Raw genomic sequence first — 18,365 nt, forward strand, 5'->3', positions numbered from 1 at the left:
CCAAAAAAAGGAAACAATGTCGATGTGAAGTGGAAGGAAAAAAAAAGTAACATGGGCCGAGCCCAAGTGGAGGAGGTGGTGTGTGCCGGTTTGCAATTTGCACTGTAACCGACGCTTGAAGCACCAAATAGGGTTTGAGAGTAGAGACCATGGCTTGTACTCCATCCGTCCCAAAATAAGTGACTCAACTTTAAACTAACTTTAGTAGTAAATTGTTGTTGATTCACAAGAAGAAAATAATGCAGTAAATTGTCCAGGGCCAGAAAAATAGGCGTTCGGTAAATTATTTAGGGTCAAACTGAATAATCTACTGTATAATTTTGTTCCTTGCTGCCCACAAGGTCTGTAAAGGATCTTCACCCAATAATCACTCTGTGTCGGCGAATGTTTATCATTGCATTGCTATAAACTGTGTAGAGCCCCTGCAGTTTTGTCTTGGCTGTTACTCCCACCGATGGCTGTTGGTGTTGCAAATCAGTTGGATGTTACTCCCTCCGTTTCTAAATATAAGCTTTTTTAGAGAATTCATTCAATACGGACTACATTCGGATGTATATAGACCTATTTTTTAGTGGAGATTCACGCATTTTACTTTGTATGCAATTCATATTGGAATTTCTAAAAGGACTTATATTTAGGAACAGAGGGAGCAGTTCATATCCTAACCTAGTAGTGGCTACGCTGATCAATTTAAGTTGTCCACGGTTTCAACAATTTCAATTCTGTTTCAGCAATGCAGTTTGGATTGTCAGCTCTTCTCTTGAAAAGAGAAGAGAAGAAAAAAAGCCTGCAGTAGGGCCTAACATTCGTGGGCGTGGGTACCGGCAAAATGATTGACGAAGGTACATATAGGATGGTAAGGTAGTTCCAATAATAAGTAGGCAAAAAACCACAAGTTGGAAGAATACCCTCACAGCCAGCCTCTCAGCTGTGGTTCAAATGGAACAACCAACCAAAGCAGAGAGACAGTAACATCAATCTTCCAGTCGTCCAATCCCAGGTTCCCTCCCTGATCAGAAAGACATCTACCCAGTTAAGCCAAGACTAGTGTCTCGTCTCTCCATGAAGCCAAGTGCACGGCAACAAAAAAGGGCACAAATAGGCTCAGCCAGTAGCAGCAGCAGTAAGGCCAAGGCAACAACACAAGTCACCAGCACATCCAAGCAAAACACAGCCACTTGCTCTACTCTGGTTCTACCTTCTACGGTGATGGGATATACAGGTTTTTCTCCAATGCAGGTAAATGTTTCGCTACAGGGAAACCGCAGCACCTTCGGGCCACAGCTACAGCAGCTCACTTCTTGCCCCGGCCCTTGGACTTCTTGGACTTCTTCTTGCTCTTCTGCTTCTGCACTCCCTTTTTGGAAGTCGAGGCCGCAGCTTCTCCCGTGTCTGGTTTAACATCGTCATCTGAGCATCCGTCGGCGTCAGCGTGCGTGTCTACAGCAGCCGTTGCAGCGTCGTTGCTCCTGTCATTCATGCCTTGAAATGTCGCTTGATTTTCAATCCTGCTTAGCCTTGCAGCAGTCACCATGCGGAAGATCATCGGCAGTTTGTTCTCACCCTTCCACAGCTTCTCCACAGCAAGACAAGCATTTCTCTGCGCCCTGTGGTGACACAACCAATTTTGACACGCAAGTGGTAAATTTTCACAAGACATGGGGATAAGTGATGACCTAGTCATGTCTTACGCTAGACTTGAAGGTACATATCATGCAGAAAGATGTCACTCTACATGCCTATCAATTGCAATGTGGCATTTGTACTTCCTTTTATGAAATTTATAGTTGGCCCTGAATTAACATTTGCTTACCAGGCAGAACCATTTTCGAACTCACTGCAGATGCGCCTGACGTCTTCCAGCAATCGTTTATCAATCGCTGCTAGAAGGCCACCTTCTTCCAGCCATGGAAGGGCACTTATAAGGTATTCAATAACACGCCTTGGATCTTTCTGCAGAAGTTAGCTTGTTTAGAATAACTTGGAAGCTGGGAACAGTGGGACAAACTGGATGATGATAACAAAACAAGCATTATAACATATATGAAACTCACCAGGCCATCTTTGTCGGCTTTTAGAATCTCAAGCTTCTCATAGAGTATCTCAATAATATCTATCTTACTCCTATGCTCCATCTCATTATCTGGTACAGCCTTAGGAATGTTTCCAGAAATAACATTGCCAGACTTATCACCATCAGATTTTTCAGACAACGGAGTCTCTTGGTCAGAACTTGGTTCTTCAGGACACAGAAGAGCCATTATCTTCGGAACATCATGCAAATCCTCTTTGCTAATCATATAAGCATTTAAGTTTTGACAGATTACTGGGCCCTTGGGTGAACCAATAACTACCATATTATCTCCAATTGCGGCGAGTGCATCAGCAAGCACTCTTGTGAAGTTGCTCGGTGTGCGGGACTTCATTTGCAAAGCATGTACAATCTTCTGAGAGAACTCCACAGGTAAATCCTTAAACACTTCATTCCTCAGAAGGTTATGTGTGACCTCATAGCAATTCCCCAGAGAAAGAGTAAGGATCAGAGGATAAAGTGTAACAACTAGTCTCAGGAGGACTGGTTTGTATGAAGTACTAGAAGGACTTGAAGTCTTATGTACCCATTCCTGGAGCATATGCTTGGTCGTCAAGATAGTAATAATTGTCTGATATATGAAACGGCCTGATGAGTATGCCAAACGATCAAGATCTGAATCTGGGCTCAATTTAGATACCAGGCAGGTGTCAATGTAAGCCTTGCTGGTACGGCACTCCAGCATATTGACCAACAGAGATTTCGTGCAGCATATAAAATCATTCTGTATCAAGTATGATGAAGCCATAAAACCAAGGCATTCCATAAGACCCACATAGCATATTGGGGATATGTAGTCTAGTTCATCCTTCCACTTTACATTGAAGGTAAAGTCAAGAGCAAGCTTAAAGTTCAAGATCAAGGAGGATCTATCACCACCGCTGTCAAGAAATCTCTTGAAATATCGAAAAAATTCTGCCCACTCAGAATTATTGTCCAGGTACTGCAGTAGTCTTGAAAGTAGCTCTTCGTCCAATTGTGCTGCGTGAAGCAGGAGCATGGTTGTTCTCCCAAGATGCCCATGAGTCAAATTTTTATTTGCTGGGCGAAGATTTGCACTAAGAGAATCAGCAATCAATCCATATGCAGCTGGTGAGTCAAGTAGATGCAAGAGGCTCCTTGTTGTCCCATCACTCCACACAAGGAAAACTAACTCAAAGAAGCGACGCTCGCAGAGAACAAAAAAGCTTCTTAACTTCGTGTTTTTTGGCATACTGAACTGTGGTTCTTCCAAAAACTTTGCTATCTCATTTATGATAAGGATAGTTCTCACCAGGGTATAAGAAGATGATGGCTTTGGAGAAATTTGAACAATGGACTCCAACTTCTTAAGTACACTGAAACCAACAGAAGACAGCTCATTCATCCAGAAACACTGAGCACATGAATGGCACTGCAGGGCACCCAAGAAACATCTGTTGCCATCTTGCTGCAAAGAATTTCTGCCAGCAATAGAGAGCCAACTTGCATTCACGTTAAGCACTACATATCTGTCAACTTCACCATCCTTCCTCAATCCAAAGTACTTGGCACAAAGATCTTCATACATAACTGCATAATCATTTAATTCTAGACCATCGGTGTGGCGAAGATGAGATAGTACTTTGATTATGATAGATTTCCAGTGATTCCAGACATAAAACAGAGTTTGGGGTGACATCTGGTTAGATGCAAGCATGTTACTACAACTATTTTCATCTTCAGATCCTGGCCCTAATTCTATATTGTATCCAGAGGCTCGAGACTGAAGATGAACATCAAGAATCAAACGGGAAGCAACAACTTCAACTAACAAGTTTGCACATTTTCTGCCCTCAACCAAAGTGCAATTTAAACTGGGAAGAGTCTTGTTCACATCTGACAGTGCATCAGCTTCCACGCAAACAAAGCAGTAGAAGCACTCAGATACCTTTTCCGCCATCTCTTTGGCTCTTGAAAGCAATTGTTCCTTCTCTGCATATCTTTTGGGAGGCCACCCTCTGCTATTTGAGGACCAGAAGGAATCCACAATGATATGGAGGAGGAGAAGCCGTGTCGCATCCTCAAACAAGCCTGCCTTCTCGAGCATGTCTACCTCCAGTAAGACATCTCCATTATGCTTTGCTATTCCTGCAGCTTCTAGAAAATTACCCATCTCCATCTCCAAACTCCACAGTTCATCAACAAGATTCCTAGAATTTAGGAATGCCCGTACATGATCCATAGAGCTGAAAGCTTTAACAAAAGGCATCATCTGCTTTATGTCACCACGCTCAAAATAATGTTGAGCACAATTATCCAGATAGTTTGTTCTAATTGCAGAAACCTCCAAGGATTTTGAATTCTCAAGCGAATGTTCCTCTTCTAACTGTTGCAGAAACTGCAAGCCCAGATTGAACAAATTTTTCCCTTTCGAGCACATGGAGAAACACTTCGAGTAACATTTAGCTTTCAAGAACACTTCAGCTGCCTCCGACCAGCATTCAGCCATAGCAAAACAATCACCAGCATCCACAAGTTTAGAAGTACCACATTTTTGCATATAGACCATACCTATGGCAAGGAACACAATGTTTAGTCAGACAGCTTCGTGGAGTGTGAGGTAAAATTATCCATATGAAAGGTAAAAAAAACATGTCCAATTTATGTAGGGATATCATTTCGAATTTTTTTGCTTTTTGAAATTGATGACATTTTCTTACACAGCAGCTCTTTAAGAATGTAAAATATTATGGAATGATGAAATCTCAAAGTACGCATACAGCTTGGAAATTATGGAGAGTTGACAGACCTGCTTTTTTGTAGTCTCCTAATTTGATATAGCATGTAGCAGCTTTCTCATGCATGCCTATGGACTCGTAAATCTCTGATGCTGTTTGCAACGAAGCCTTGCCCAACTCCAAATTTGTCGAGATGACACGGTTAGCAGTCGCTACAAGTCCAGCAGCTCTTGCCAACTTCTCTCTGTGTGCATCACCGGCCTTTTCGAAGCACATAGTAGCCATCTCGAATTGCCCCTCATTGAATAACTATAAAAAGAGAGAGAACTTGTGACATGGAACAACAATGGTAAAACTGTAAGTAGATACATGCCATGACCTGCCTAACAAAGAATTTGTGTGCATAGAACAATTGTGAGACAAAAAAAGCATGAATTTCACAAGATAAAGAACGCACACAAAATAACTCAATACGCAACATAATGCTTGGTAAACTAAAATTGGCTTTCCAGACTAAACAAGTAAAGATCACCAACCTTGGTTCCCCGTATCCTCCAATCATCACTGCTGCTCCCTGTCTGCATTGCCTGAATGAGGGAAGAATCTAATAATCTAACTTCTACAAGGCACAACTTCTTCCAGTAGTCAAACATTGGTCGACAGTAATTCTCTGTATTTTCACATATCCAGAGTCTTTGCCTAGTGCGTGTAATTGCAACATATAGTTGCTTCAGCTCTGAACAGAGAAGATAATGCTTGCTTCTGTCGAAACCAGGATGAGAGATCTCCTCAGAGTGTGCTATAATATTTTTATCTTTCATGTAGCCATAGAGAACTCTCCATTTGTTTCTTAAAGGCGACGAACCAAAAAAGTTGTACAACAGCACATCCTACACAAATATCTCTGAAGTAAGTATACATTTTGAAACAATGTGTTTAGCAATTAAAATATTTTGCGAAATGAACACAGATAAAACTGAATTTATAGACCCATACCTGAAACTCAAGGCCCTTACATTCAACAATAGTCAAAACAAGAGCTTGTTTACCAACAAGATCAATAATTTGTTTTTTGGCAGCATCATCACGAACTAATATGACTTGCTCAGCACCAAACCCACGCAGGTTACCATGTGTAGTTTTGCTTTCTCCAAAAATAGTCATAATTGCATTTTCATCGTTATCAGACTCCAGCAGCACAGGAGCTTCTCCATATACAAGTCCAGTCTCTGGATTCAGCTTGTCAACACTTGACGGGAAAAAGAAGTACAGAAGGCTCATGATACTTTGTGCCATACGGAGGATGCCACAATGTGTGCGGAAATTCTGAGACAGTTGGAACATATCAGAGAGATGGACTTTTTTCCCATGTTTAAGTCCTTGATTAGATGCTTCAGTTTCGGCAAGGAATGCAGTATAAAACAGTGAGCGGATATCTTCAAACCTGAAATCGATACCCCTTGCTATAGTCTGTGCAGTATCACCAGCAAAAAGGAAGCCTTCCTTGATGTTCATACAGACATACTTAAGAAGTGCTATTTGTGTCATGGTGAGATCCTGTACCTCATCTATGTAAACAAAATCCACCATATCGCCATGGTAGCCCTCAGATACAAGACTGCTGTGAAGACTATTGACGAAATCTGACAAATCAAACTCCTTGGCAGTGCATTTCATACTCTCATATTCAAGGAATATATCATAAATTCTATCTCTCTTCTCATTGTTCAAAGATGAAAATCTTTTATCTGAAAGCATCACATAATCCTCTCTTCCCAGTTTGCCAACATAAGGCCTGCTTGTTTGATATGCACCCTTTATATGAGAAATTATTTCAGTGAAGACAGTGGATGCAGCAAATTTCTTTGTTAGGTCTGCATTAAAACGAGGCCAGTAGAAAGTAGCAAATTTTTCATAGGTAACTTCCTTCAATTCAATAAAAGTTTGCACCGCATGCGATCTTGAGTGGCCTCTCTCAAAGCTTGTCTTCATTTCACCATAAAACGCATCGAAAAATGATGTCCGGCATGTTCCATCAAGCATCATCAAAAACTTACGATATGTTATAGTAAGAGGATAGTGTTCATGAGGTAGATCACAAAAATTGTCAGGAATTTCTGTAAACTCTTCCAGGTCATCCATGATGTCATGCATGTGAAGAATGCTAGACTGGTCAGAGACATCACCGGTGCCAAATCTACAAAGGGTTGAAGTAAATTGGTATTAAAAGGATTAATGTTGGTACAAATCATAAAAGAAGGAAAGCGAATATCTTTCAAAGAAATCATTGGACCAGCTTGCAATGTATATATACTAATTTCAAAACAGAGCACCGAGCGTGCCTTGGTTAGCTAGTCATGTGAGTGGCTGAGGGCACGCCAAGCCCATCCGCATTCAGGGCCTGGCCTGCAAAGTGGTCCTCATGATTTGTCTTTCTCTTTTATAAAAAGCCACTGGGTAGTTCCAATATATGCAGTTTTTTATATAATTTCAATAATAATACATTGAAGAGAAAATGCACCTCATATGGATAAAAGATTGACCCTTCAAAAGGGTGTGACAAAGGGCTAAAGAAAATGAGGTTAGAAATGCAGCAGAACGGAGTACAGTGGGGGGAAAAAGAGCCAACTCGTGCACACATTTCTGTCCACTTTAAATAGTTGTATGAAAATCATTTCCAAAATGGTGCGAACATGTACTCGCAAAAAAAAATGGTGCGAACATGTACAAACCTCTAAGTATGGCTCTAGTTCAACAGGCTTACCTTTTAAGTCCAGAAATGTGGTTTTTTATGGCTGAACACAACTTTGGGCTTACAGTGATAAACACTTGTTTCACAAAACTTTCTCTTCCGTCCTTCAGTGGCATAATATTTTTGTGATCCAGCCCTGATAAATCATCCCCATCCAAATGTAGACCTTGGGATGCAATCAGTGACTGTTGCTCTTTTTGAATCAGCTTCATTGTCAATACAGTGGTTTTTCCGGTGCCTGACCTCCCAAGTATAAAACTAGTGAGCGGGAATTGGATTATAATCTGCTCTTCATCAGTCAGTTCAAAGGGAATGTCGATTTCAGACCCATCAGTAGCTGTCAGCAAATGCTTTGCCATACCAGATGATAAAGAGTAAAATTTCATCAGCAAGAAGCTTTCACTGACTTTTGAATTCTCCATTGCATATGATGTATCCACGACATCATGCTCTTCATGAGCAACAACTTTGTAATCCTTGTTATAGCGGATAATATCATGCTCAATATGCCAAACCATAGGAACCTCAAGTTTCCTGTTATAGACAACAAAGGAGGGCAAAAATTAGAAGAATGTCCACAGACAGTTAATTTGTAGGCATGACTATTCACAAACAGTTCAATTCTCTAAGTATCATAAGCATAAAAAAATCCAAGGAAGCAGAGAGACCCGTGACACTTAGATTCTTTTCAGGGAACTTAATTAGCCACAATACCCATTGTTTACAAAACTGCAGAATTAGATCATTAAAATAATTAAGAAAACCAATCAAACACCATGAAGCATAAGCCATATACACATATGCAATTAACAAAAAAGGGAAATTAGAAATATTATGATGATGATCTATAGCATTAAAAGCAGTTTTGAATCCACTAACATATATAAAAACTGCACAGAAATGGATCTTCATGCAGGATGGCTTGTTGAGGTTAAGTGGATCTCCGTGCACAGGATACAAGTGTGCACCTACATGCATGCACAGAATATAAGTGTGCACCTACATACATGCATTCATCCCATGTTCCCGTTATTCATGTACTTGGGGGTTCAAAATAAGTTTGCCTAAAAATAAATTCTCGCTGGAAGGGCAACTGTACAGAACCAGGCATTACTTCCACAACTGTTTTTTTCTTCCAAGGAACACTAGCATGGACACAAGATAAGTGACCTCATTTATATCTTGAATTTAGTTTCAGTCAAGGCACTAGGTCGGTAAAAGTAACAACACATTCAAAGGACTACAACTAGATATACGAGTCAAACGCAATCATATTTTCATGCAGAAAAACACAATCGTATTTTTATAGTACTATGATATATGAGTCAAACAAATCCATGCTCCAAGTGTCCATACCATTCTCCAAGTAAATCATGAGTATAAAGGATTTTATGCTGCAAGCAGTATGTGTGTAGCATGAAAATATTGATGATTTATACGAAAATGTTGCATAGATGTTAGTATTAAAAATTATGTTTAAAAAATGGTTTTCTTGTTTTATGTGTGAAGCTGCATTGTCAACAACTCAACATTCATCAAAAAATGCCAATAGTACCGATGTCATGTAAATGTCAGTACAACCTAAGGACCACGATCAGTATCATGCGCACACAGGTGAGCAATGGGAAGAAAATTGACATGTGGATGGCAAGCTAGACAACTTTTCTACCCAGAGAATTAGGTCATTATATATTTTGCATATTAAATATGGACAGGAGCCAATTCCACCCTTTGTTCTACGATCCTAAAACACACACTCATCTTCACATGATCCTTTGCCTCTCAGATCCATGACAACAAGGCACTGAGGAGTACAACAAGATTGACAACAACAGGCAATGGTGTTTCCACCCAATATACACAGCCAAAAAGGAGAGCAAGTATTAGAAGAATGTCTACATGCAGTTCGTTTGTTGGCTGACTATTAACAAACAGTTCATCTCTCTAAGTATCATAGGTATAAAAATCCACGGAACCGGACTATAGCCCATTAACAATAAAAGAAACACATACCCCTGTGTCTGCACTCTCCTGCAATGATCCAGGTAATCATCCGTGTACATGGAAAACAGATTCTCAAGACGTTGAACAGTTCTTGCAACATTTTGTTGTGACAGCAGGTCCCAAACCCTTATTATCTGAAAATACCGTCCTTCGGTTTTCTCCACATCAGTACTCCAAACAAGATACAGGTTCCAGACCTTGTATACCTTTGCAAGATGAGAAACACCAGGTATATCAAGGTTCTTAACTGTTGTCCTCCAACCATCTCCAAGTCTGATAAGCTTTTGGAGTACTTCCTTCCTGAGCTGTGGTGATTTTAGTTTGGTGAAGGACTTTCTAAACTCGTCGCTAAGAATGACCTGTCGAATATATGAATACCAAAAATGGAACATGAGAAGAAGTGTATACGAGAAAAATGATAGAACAGTGTGTTTTTCAAGAAAACTAGGAGGTTCACAAGATGATATGTCCTGAAAACTAGAAAAGACCCACATAATTGGCATAGCATGGTACAAATTACCACATGTCCTGAAAATCTTAATTACACAAACCTCTCACAATCCAATTACAGAGGAAACAGCCTAGCAGAGACAAGCGAACCACATACATGATTCCAAAAAGTAAAAGACAAATCAACTCATGAACACAAACAAAATCACACTATAAAAAGGAAGTGTATATTCAGTAAACCCGATCTCCCTGATAACAGCATGAGTCTCATAAGACATGTATATACATGTGGTCTGCATTCTGGGTAATTAAGTGCAGCGACATATTAGAAAACATGAAAGTATGTTAAAAGTCAATGTAGCTGAAACCATGGTACTTACTTTCCATCTGGTGTTGCTGAAAACCGCTGAATCAGCATTAAGAAGATCGTCAAGTTCATCAAGCTCTTGCTTTACTTGCAGAACTAACTTACAGATGGTTGCGTCATTAGTGGCACTGAAAACACATTTACGTCTCTCTGCATCAGCAACAAGTTCTGTCCATTCTGTCCCACTTTTATACAGCGTATGAGCATTCCCAACAATCCAAAGACAGTGCCTGCATGAATAAAGCATCCATCAGATAATGTATATCATCAGTTGACGTACTTTGAACAGCAATAAACAATGGACCAGAAAAAAAATTGATGCGCACCTTGCTCTAGTAAGAGCAACATTTGTTCTTCGGTTATCAGCAAGAAATCCAACAACTCCTCTCCCATTGGATCTAACGGTTGATAGTATTATTATATCATCCTCTTCTCCTTGGAAACCATCGGTGGATTTTACCCGCACATGAAAGCCATCACACGTATCATATTTTTCTCCAAGTCGACTTTTAATTGCATCAACTTGAGCTTTATATGGAGAGACCACGCCGATGCTGAGCCCTTGGTTTCTGTTTTTCCAAGCTGCAGAAAAAACATAAATAGTATGCTTACTGATCCTTAGGGATACATTTTTGCACAAGGCTACTGAAAGAATTTTCTTCAGCAAATTTAAGTTGATTCTGTATCACCAAATCATTGACATATCATTGCTTTTCCACTACAAAGTCTGAAGATGATAGAAATGACTAAAGCGGGTCCATGCATTGGCCAACAACTCTACTAGAGCATAATGTTTCAACTTTCATGTCATCTACTTACTGCTCTCCTTTTTCTAAATAAAAATATAACATTGTCTACCAAACAGGGCAGTAGAATTGAAATTTCATAGAGCCGGATTGATGCGATTAGCGAATTATTGTATCACGAGATGCACATAGAAACTGGACTCTCAAACGTACACTATTGTAGTGAACACCTTTCTACCAATGATTGTTATGCAGTATGTAGTACAAGAATGGAAGACCATGTAAGCTTCCAAAGATCCCATGTTATATTAGCCAGGTAGCTTTATAAAAAAACTAGAAAGGAGAACATTAAGGTTAAAGAAAGGACAGAGCTGAGCTTAGACATACATTTAAAGATGGTATGGATTAGGTGCAAAACAACAGCAACTTCAACCATGTTTCTGTGACTGTTTCCTTTGCCCTCTTTGTCCTCCCTTCCATCAGTAACATTTATAAACGTGTAGCTGCCAAAAGGGAGGCATGTGTAATCCTTATTATAACTAGGAGACAGGACATTGGAACCATCTAAAATCTTTCTCTCATAAAATTGAGCATTTGGAAATAAGCTGATACAAGGATTCATGCGATACTGTATATTCAGCAAATGTTTATCAAATTTTAGCATAACCAATCTCCCAAACAGACTTGTCTCAAATCCAGCTTCTTTGCATACCTAGAGATAAACAATAAAAGGTGAGAATTAAGATCACCAAAAACAGATCAATAACAATGGAACATGAAAGAAAGATAGGGCCGTTACATTTATTTCAAGAAGAAAAAGTATTTCAGTATCAGAAGTTTATCTCGTTGATAAATGCTCCAATAACTAATAAATGAAACAAGACATTATAAAGAGGATGAGGCAAAAGCTTACTTTGCTTTTAACCATTGCACTCAGCTGACAGTCATCTCCTACCAAAACAACATGTTTTAACCAATGCAGACGTAGTGGGATCACCAATTCACACTCCCGCACTTGAGCAGCCTCATCAACAATTAATACATCGAGTGGTGCAATATCCATGTGATGTAACCGATAAGAGCTAGAGGTGGTACAGAAAAGAAGTGTAGCATTACGTATGCAGTAGCTCTGGACCCAGTCTTTGCCTACTCCAGTGGGTAAATTAAGCGAGTGTAGCAGATCTTTAAGCAATTTAAGGCATGAAGACCTTGCTCCGTCCAGTTCCTTCTCAATAGAAGATACAGGCTGTGCACAAACAGAGTTTTCAGTTAACGGACAACAAAGGCCCCTTTTCAAACCCTCATCAGTCCAGTCTACGTCGCACAGAAGGGTGCCAAATTTTTCCAGCATATTAAGCAATGAGGATATATTTATGACACTATCACGAGAAAAGCAGCTTCCAGGAAGGTGAACCCACAAATTCATTATGCATCTTTTCAGAGCTATTGCTGTTGCATCAAATTGTTTCTTTATGAAGTCCAGAAAGCACACTGGATCAATTTTGCCATCATCCTCAAGAAGCATATCATAGCGTGAAGCACAGTCTTCAAAAAAGGATATCATTGAAGCTATTCTGTAGTTCCATCCAGACAACGATGAAAAGCACTCCACGAGTTCATCGACACGGAAGTCCAAGAAAACTTCCTGAAGATCCTCGGTGATGTCCATGTTAGACCTGCTTCCAAATAGCAAGATATCTCCAAGAGATGAAGGTAGACAAATGCTGTCAATGTGCTCATTGAAATCCTTCAAGGTTTGAAGGAAACGGGTGCAAACTCCAACAACAGCAACATTTGTGGGAGCACAAGTAAGAGTTCTGCATTTCAAACTCGCCAAAAGCCACAGTAAAGTGCTAACCGTCTTGGTCTTCCCAGTACCTGGTGGACCCCATATAAGCTTCACGAGGTTCACATGCCCACATTGTACAGCTGAGATGACAGATTCAATAGCATCCACTTGCGATCGATTAAGCTTAACTGACAGTAGTTGCTCTGTGAAAGAAGCTAAACAGCCCCCATCCTGATTAACACAGATACGGCAAACATCCTCACCCTGCAACAGAGCCAACAAAGAGGAGCTCAAAAAGTTAGGCCCGATACCAATTTATAATGGTGATGAAAATAACAAGTAAAACTAAAACACGAGAATTATTCATGTCATATTACCAGATTAGTGGGGGCTAGGAGCGACTTGATTACTGTGAAATTGTCATTCATGTGCGTATCAAAGATAAGTGCTTTCCATATCCGTATGTTGGTCGTGATATTATTGAGAAATATTGCATGTTTGAGTTTGTTTAAGTCTTCTTCTTCCGAACCAATATTCTTTGCAACTTTGACCCTGAAGCCCTTATGGTATTCATCATCCATAGAAACCTCAGTGATCATTGCCAAGCAATATGTCACACCATAGCGGTTTAAGTCTTCTGCAGCTTCAGGTTTTATGCTCGACAAAATAAATATGTCACCATTCCTCGCAGAATAAGCCCCGGTAGAAAAACCAGCATCGTTGTCCCAAAAGTTCACATCCATAAAGTATGATCCTGGTTTTCCTGCTGCCTCCATGGACAGTATTTTCGATGAGGGTGCTTCACTGATGAGTTCAAGGCATGAGCACAGATCTGACCTTGTTTCTTCAATCAGAGGCACACGATAAGACGTGAGATAGTGATCAAGTGACTTGAAGTTGCAGGGAATAGTCTCAACCTAAACAAAAAAGAAGACATAGATGAAATATGGTTATAGGTAGCAAAAAGATTCTCCAACAGTTCCTTGAGCACACAAATGGCATGTAATTAATGCTAACAAAATAGCTATCTGGTCAATATCATTTACTGCATGAACAAACAAGGTTCAATACAGGACTTAAGCTGCTCATATCATAGTTTTCATAGCAAAACAATTTATAGTTTCTGCCCACCAGATTGTACAGCATCACGAGATGCATGTATCTCTCTCATCAGGATAGATATATGACTTACACAGCTACTCATTAGGATATAACATGTATCAGCACATATAGCACCAACAGCACAATGCAATTTCCTGAAATACCATGTGTCACCAAGAGCGCAACAATTATATATGTTGCCATCAGGCAGTCCAGAAACGACACTCAGCACATGCCACTTGCATATCCATGATACGTGGTCAGAAAACCCCTCTAAACCTAGCGTACGGATAACAAACAGAGAGAGAGTACCATCCTTTAATTGGAGCATGGAACTGACCCAACTAAGATTGCACATAAAAAGCAGCAGATCACAGCGCGCTAAATGCGATTAATCAAAAAAAATCACCAGGATTTAAGCACGACCAGAAACCTAGCTGCATATGCATGCATACGCTTCACCGGTCTGAGGTCCATTCATACACACAGATTCGGAGATTAATAAAAAGGCTCAAGCTTGCAAAAAAAGACTTGAAGTTGCAGGGAATAGTCTCAACCTGAACATGAATGAGGTCATAAATGAAATATGATTATAGGTAGCAAAAGATTCACCAAAAAATCTTTGAACACACAAATGGGCATGTAATTGATGCTAACAGAAGAGCTATCTGGTCAATTTCATCTACTGTGCAAGAACAAACAAGGATCAAAACAGGGCTTAATCTGTTCATGTCACAAGGAAGGAGTTTACCCATGCTAAATCGTAGACATAATATTTCCATAGCAAAACAATTTTATAATTTCTGCCACCAAATTGTGTACATGTATCTCTCTCATCAGGATACATAACTCCTCTGCTAAGCTTTGCCTGCAGCTGCTCTGCCCGCCCGCCCCGCCAAATCGACAGCCACAGCCCTAGAAATTCGGCCGGCGCCGGCTAAATCAGCAGCCGCACAGGTGTGGCCGCCTGCCGGCGCACCGCTTCCCCTAGCCACCGACCACGCCGCCGCCTCTCGCCGGCCGGCCTTACACCCCAGATTCAAGAAGGGGGGGAAGGGCACGGGACGGGAGCGCGGTGGCCCCCTCATGGACGACTAGAACATGGACTCCTTGCTCCCGGCCTCCCTCCTCGACGGCAGACGGCCTCCCTGGCAGCCTGGCACCGGCCTCCTCCTCCCGGCGGCGCCTGAGTTCTTTTTTTTTGGTGAGGGAAGAGGACCGCGCCTGAGTTTAGCACGTTTAGATGGGCCAGGAAGCGAGCGTGCTAGGCCTCCGAAAAGAATGGGCGCGATGGGCCAGGTTCGATCACTCTTTCCCCTCAAAAAAAAACTCCGCTCAATCAATTACTAACATTTTGGTCAAATTTTTTACTAACAACATAAGAAGAATCACGAATTTCTGAAAAAAAAAAGAAGAATCACGAAATTCCACTCAGAAAAACAAAGAAGAATCGCGAATAACATCTCCTACTGTCTACCGGTGTATTTTCTTTTGCGGGAAAAACATGTCTTTTTCTTTTTGCTAATGGACAGAACCCCCTCTAAACCCTAGCGCACATCTGGATTGGGCTCCAAAAACCAAAACAAATCACCGGATTTAATTTAAGCGCAAGTAAAAGGCTCCTAGAGCGCGCATGCACTCATCGCCGGGCCGGAGTCCGTACGACGGTCGCGCAGATTCGAATGGAAAGAGAGAGGAAAAAAGGGCGGCCGAGCGGCTTGCGAAACCGAGCGGCCGGCCGGAGAGATGGAATCATCATCGGGACGGACGGAAGGATGGTTGGCGCAGGTGCGTATACCTTGTCCCTGTAGAGGTCGTCGTCGGCGATCTCCTGCGCCGACCAGGAGAGCACCACGTCCTCCAACTCCATCTCCCCCATGTCGCCGCCGCGCTCCCGTCTCGCGCCGCCCTGGCCGCTCCGTCACGCGCGAGAGAGAGCACCCGAGCGAGCAGGCGGCATTCGCGAGGAGGAGGAGGTGGAGGAAAGGGGGTTGGTCTGCGGTGGTCTTGGCCGTCCGGAGGAGGAGGAGGTGGAGGAAGGGGTTGGTGTGTGCTGGTCTTGGCCGTCCGGAGGAGGAGGACGAGAGGCTTCGGGACGGTCAAGGCGGCAGTGGTGGTGGTTGCGCTTGCGCAGCGCTGCGTGGAGATATAAAGCAAAGCAGCAGGAGGAGCGATGAATGGGAGAGGGGGAGGGGAGGGCTGGCTCTGTTGTGTAGCAAAGCCCGTGGAGAAGGGGAGACGTAGCAAAGCTGGTCGAGAAAAGCAAAGCAGGAGCTGATCAGACGATCGGTGCAGCGTACGTACTGTCCAGAAATCTTTTGCTTGCGGGGGAGGGAGAGGGAGGGCAAATTTGACAAATTTGACCTATGGACGAAATCAAATCACAGAATGAACTGCTCGTGAAACTATTTCACGCGGCTGACCTTTTTGTGTGACGCCCGACACGAAGGCGCCACACTACACTGTGCAACGCCTCACAGATAGGCGCTACACGCCTGGCCAGCATTGCACCCCAGACTGCCTAAAAATTGCTAAGTCATTGTGCAGAGCCTAAGAGCTAGGCGTTGCACTGTATAGTGTGGCACCTAGCTCTCAGGAAGCAACCACTAGTGCAACGCGTAGAAGCTAGGCGCTACACTGTATAGTGTGACGCCTAGCTCTCAGGCGCTGCACACTGACTTAGTAATTTTCGGATCACACGGGTGCGACGCTGGCCAGGCGTGTAGCGCCTATCTGTGAGGCGTTGCACAGTGTAGTGTGGCGCTTTCGTGTCGGGCGTCACACAAAAAGGTCAGCCGCATGAAATAGTTTCACGGACAGTTCATTCTGTGATTTGATTTCATCCATAGGTCAAATTTGTCAATTTTGCCGAGAGGGAGAGGGGAGGGTGGTGCCCCTGAGCATGCTGCTCTCTCCTCCAACCTGCAGTCATCTAGTTCGGCTAATGCTAAAGATGTTCACATGACTCAAGTGCAACAGCGTGGGCTAGCGAGGCGTTGTTTCTCCCACCTCCCACGCTGCTAATGGTGAGCTTGCAAGCAGGCTCACATGCTCGGGTGCACACACCAACGTTGGTGTTCTGCATGGTAATGCATGCATGGACGATTTGACGCTGGGTCAGCTTGCTCCTTCGGGTGACTTGGCAGACTCCGCGGCCACCGCGACCGCGGACATTTTGGACAACTCGGCGACTGCTACCACTGAAGTAGTGGTTTCCTCGGCGACCGCGGATCCCTCGTCGACGACTACCATGGACATTGCGGACCCCTCGGAGCCCGTGACCGCGGACATGGCGGATCCCTTGGCGGCCACGGCGGCACACTCGGCGTCCGCGGCTCCTTCTTCACCGACAGCGGCGTCTTCATGCATGACTCCATCTGAGAGTGTCGGGGAGGGGATTGCTACTCCACCCTCATCCCCTCCTCCGGCAACGAATCTTGTGCGACTACCTTCATCGGGTGTGACACCTACCCGACGAAGTAATCGGCATAAGGTTGCCGACGACGGGAGGATGGATACTGATGAGGACTCCTTGGCCAAGGCTATGCGGCGTAAAGAAGCGCAGAATCTAGACAGCCGAGGTATTATGTCGTCACCCAAATCCTTTTTATCCTTTTTAGCTACAACCATCGTTTCTAAGTTGAATAATGTTGGTGTTAGCCTAGGAAGTAATGAGAAGGATATTTCTATTTCGGCAAACGCTTTGAGACATGTGGAGTACGATCGTTTAAAGGTTACTCCACGAGTTTCTAGCAAGTCTTTTGTCTCACATCTAGATGAGGAGGAGCTGCATGCCACATCAGATGGTCAGCTACTCTCTCATTTAGTTGGACAGGTTTCGGATGTGGGCCTAGATGAACCCGGACTTAGTTCATTGATTGAGTTTACAGCTCCCAGACGTAAATCAAAGGCCTCCCGTTCCAAAAAAAGGCCGCAAACCCTCAAAGAGGGCTAAGTTTTCTAAATCTCCTATTGTTTCCTCATGAATGGCATGTTCTTTAATAGCAGAGGTCTTGGTGACTTGGCTAAACATCTATTCATTGCGGAATGTAATAGGGAATACAATTTAGACTTTTTGGCTATCTCTGAAACGGGGAGACGTGATTTCTCAGTAAGTCTGCTTAACCGTCTTTCTGGGGATAGACTTCACTTGGATTTCACGACCGCCTAGAGGTCGTTCTGGGGGCATTTTACTTGGCGTAAACATAGGGACTATGGATGTTTTGGCTAGTTCGGATGGTGAGTTTCATATTAAACTCCATATCCGCAACAAGGCCGACAACTTCACATGGACTCTCGTCGCCCTGTATGGTGCAACCCAGGATGAGTTCAAGGCCGAGTTCCTCCATGAATTGGTTAATCTGG

The 18,365-nt window shown here is 42.6% G+C and overlaps 1 protein-coding gene across 1 annotated transcript; it reads right to left on the bottom strand.

Moving 5' to 3' along the window:
• Positions 1-849: 849 nt before the first annotated feature.
• On the bottom strand, positions 850-15,592 carry LOC109770728 (uncharacterized). The gene is made up of 14 exons (XM_020329438.4): positions 14,752-15,592; positions 13,277-13,816; positions 12,024-13,163; positions 11,498-11,822; positions 10,691-10,946; positions 10,378-10,594; positions 9,557-9,906; positions 7,556-8,077; positions 5,788-6,988; positions 5,328-5,681; positions 4,863-5,100; positions 2,055-4,624; positions 1,814-1,953; positions 850-1,607 (listed from the first exon to the last, which is right to left on the bottom strand). Exons 1-14 carry the CDS (start codon positions 14,845-14,847, stop codon positions 1,295-1,297), a joined length of 8,262 nt encoding a protein of 2,753 aa, XP_020185027.1. The 5' UTR covers positions 14,848-15,592; the 3' UTR covers positions 850-1,294.
• Positions 15,593-18,365: the final 2,773 nt, after the last annotated feature.

This window comes from Aegilops tauschii, chromosome 2, assembly GCF_002575655.3.
Source record: "Aegilops tauschii subsp. strangulata cultivar AL8/78 chromosome 2, Aet v6.0, whole genome shotgun sequence".
NCBI lineage: Eukaryota > Viridiplantae > Streptophyta > Magnoliopsida > Poales > Poaceae > Aegilops > Aegilops tauschii.

Bases quoted from the DNA above. Each gene is read 5' to 3' on its own strand.
- LOC109770728 (XM_020329438.4), bottom strand. From the start codon at position 14,847: ATGTATCCTGATGAGAGAGATACATGTACACAATTTGGTGGCAGAAAT. The intron at 10,595-10,690 runs GTGCGCATCAAT...TTATTCATGCAG, and splicing joins GTTGCTCTTACTAGAGCAAG to GCACTGTCTTTGGATTGTTG. The intron at 4,625-4,862 runs GTCTGTCAACTC...TCCTTGCCATAG, and splicing joins AGGAGACTACAAAAAAGCAG to GTATGGTCTATATGCAAAAA.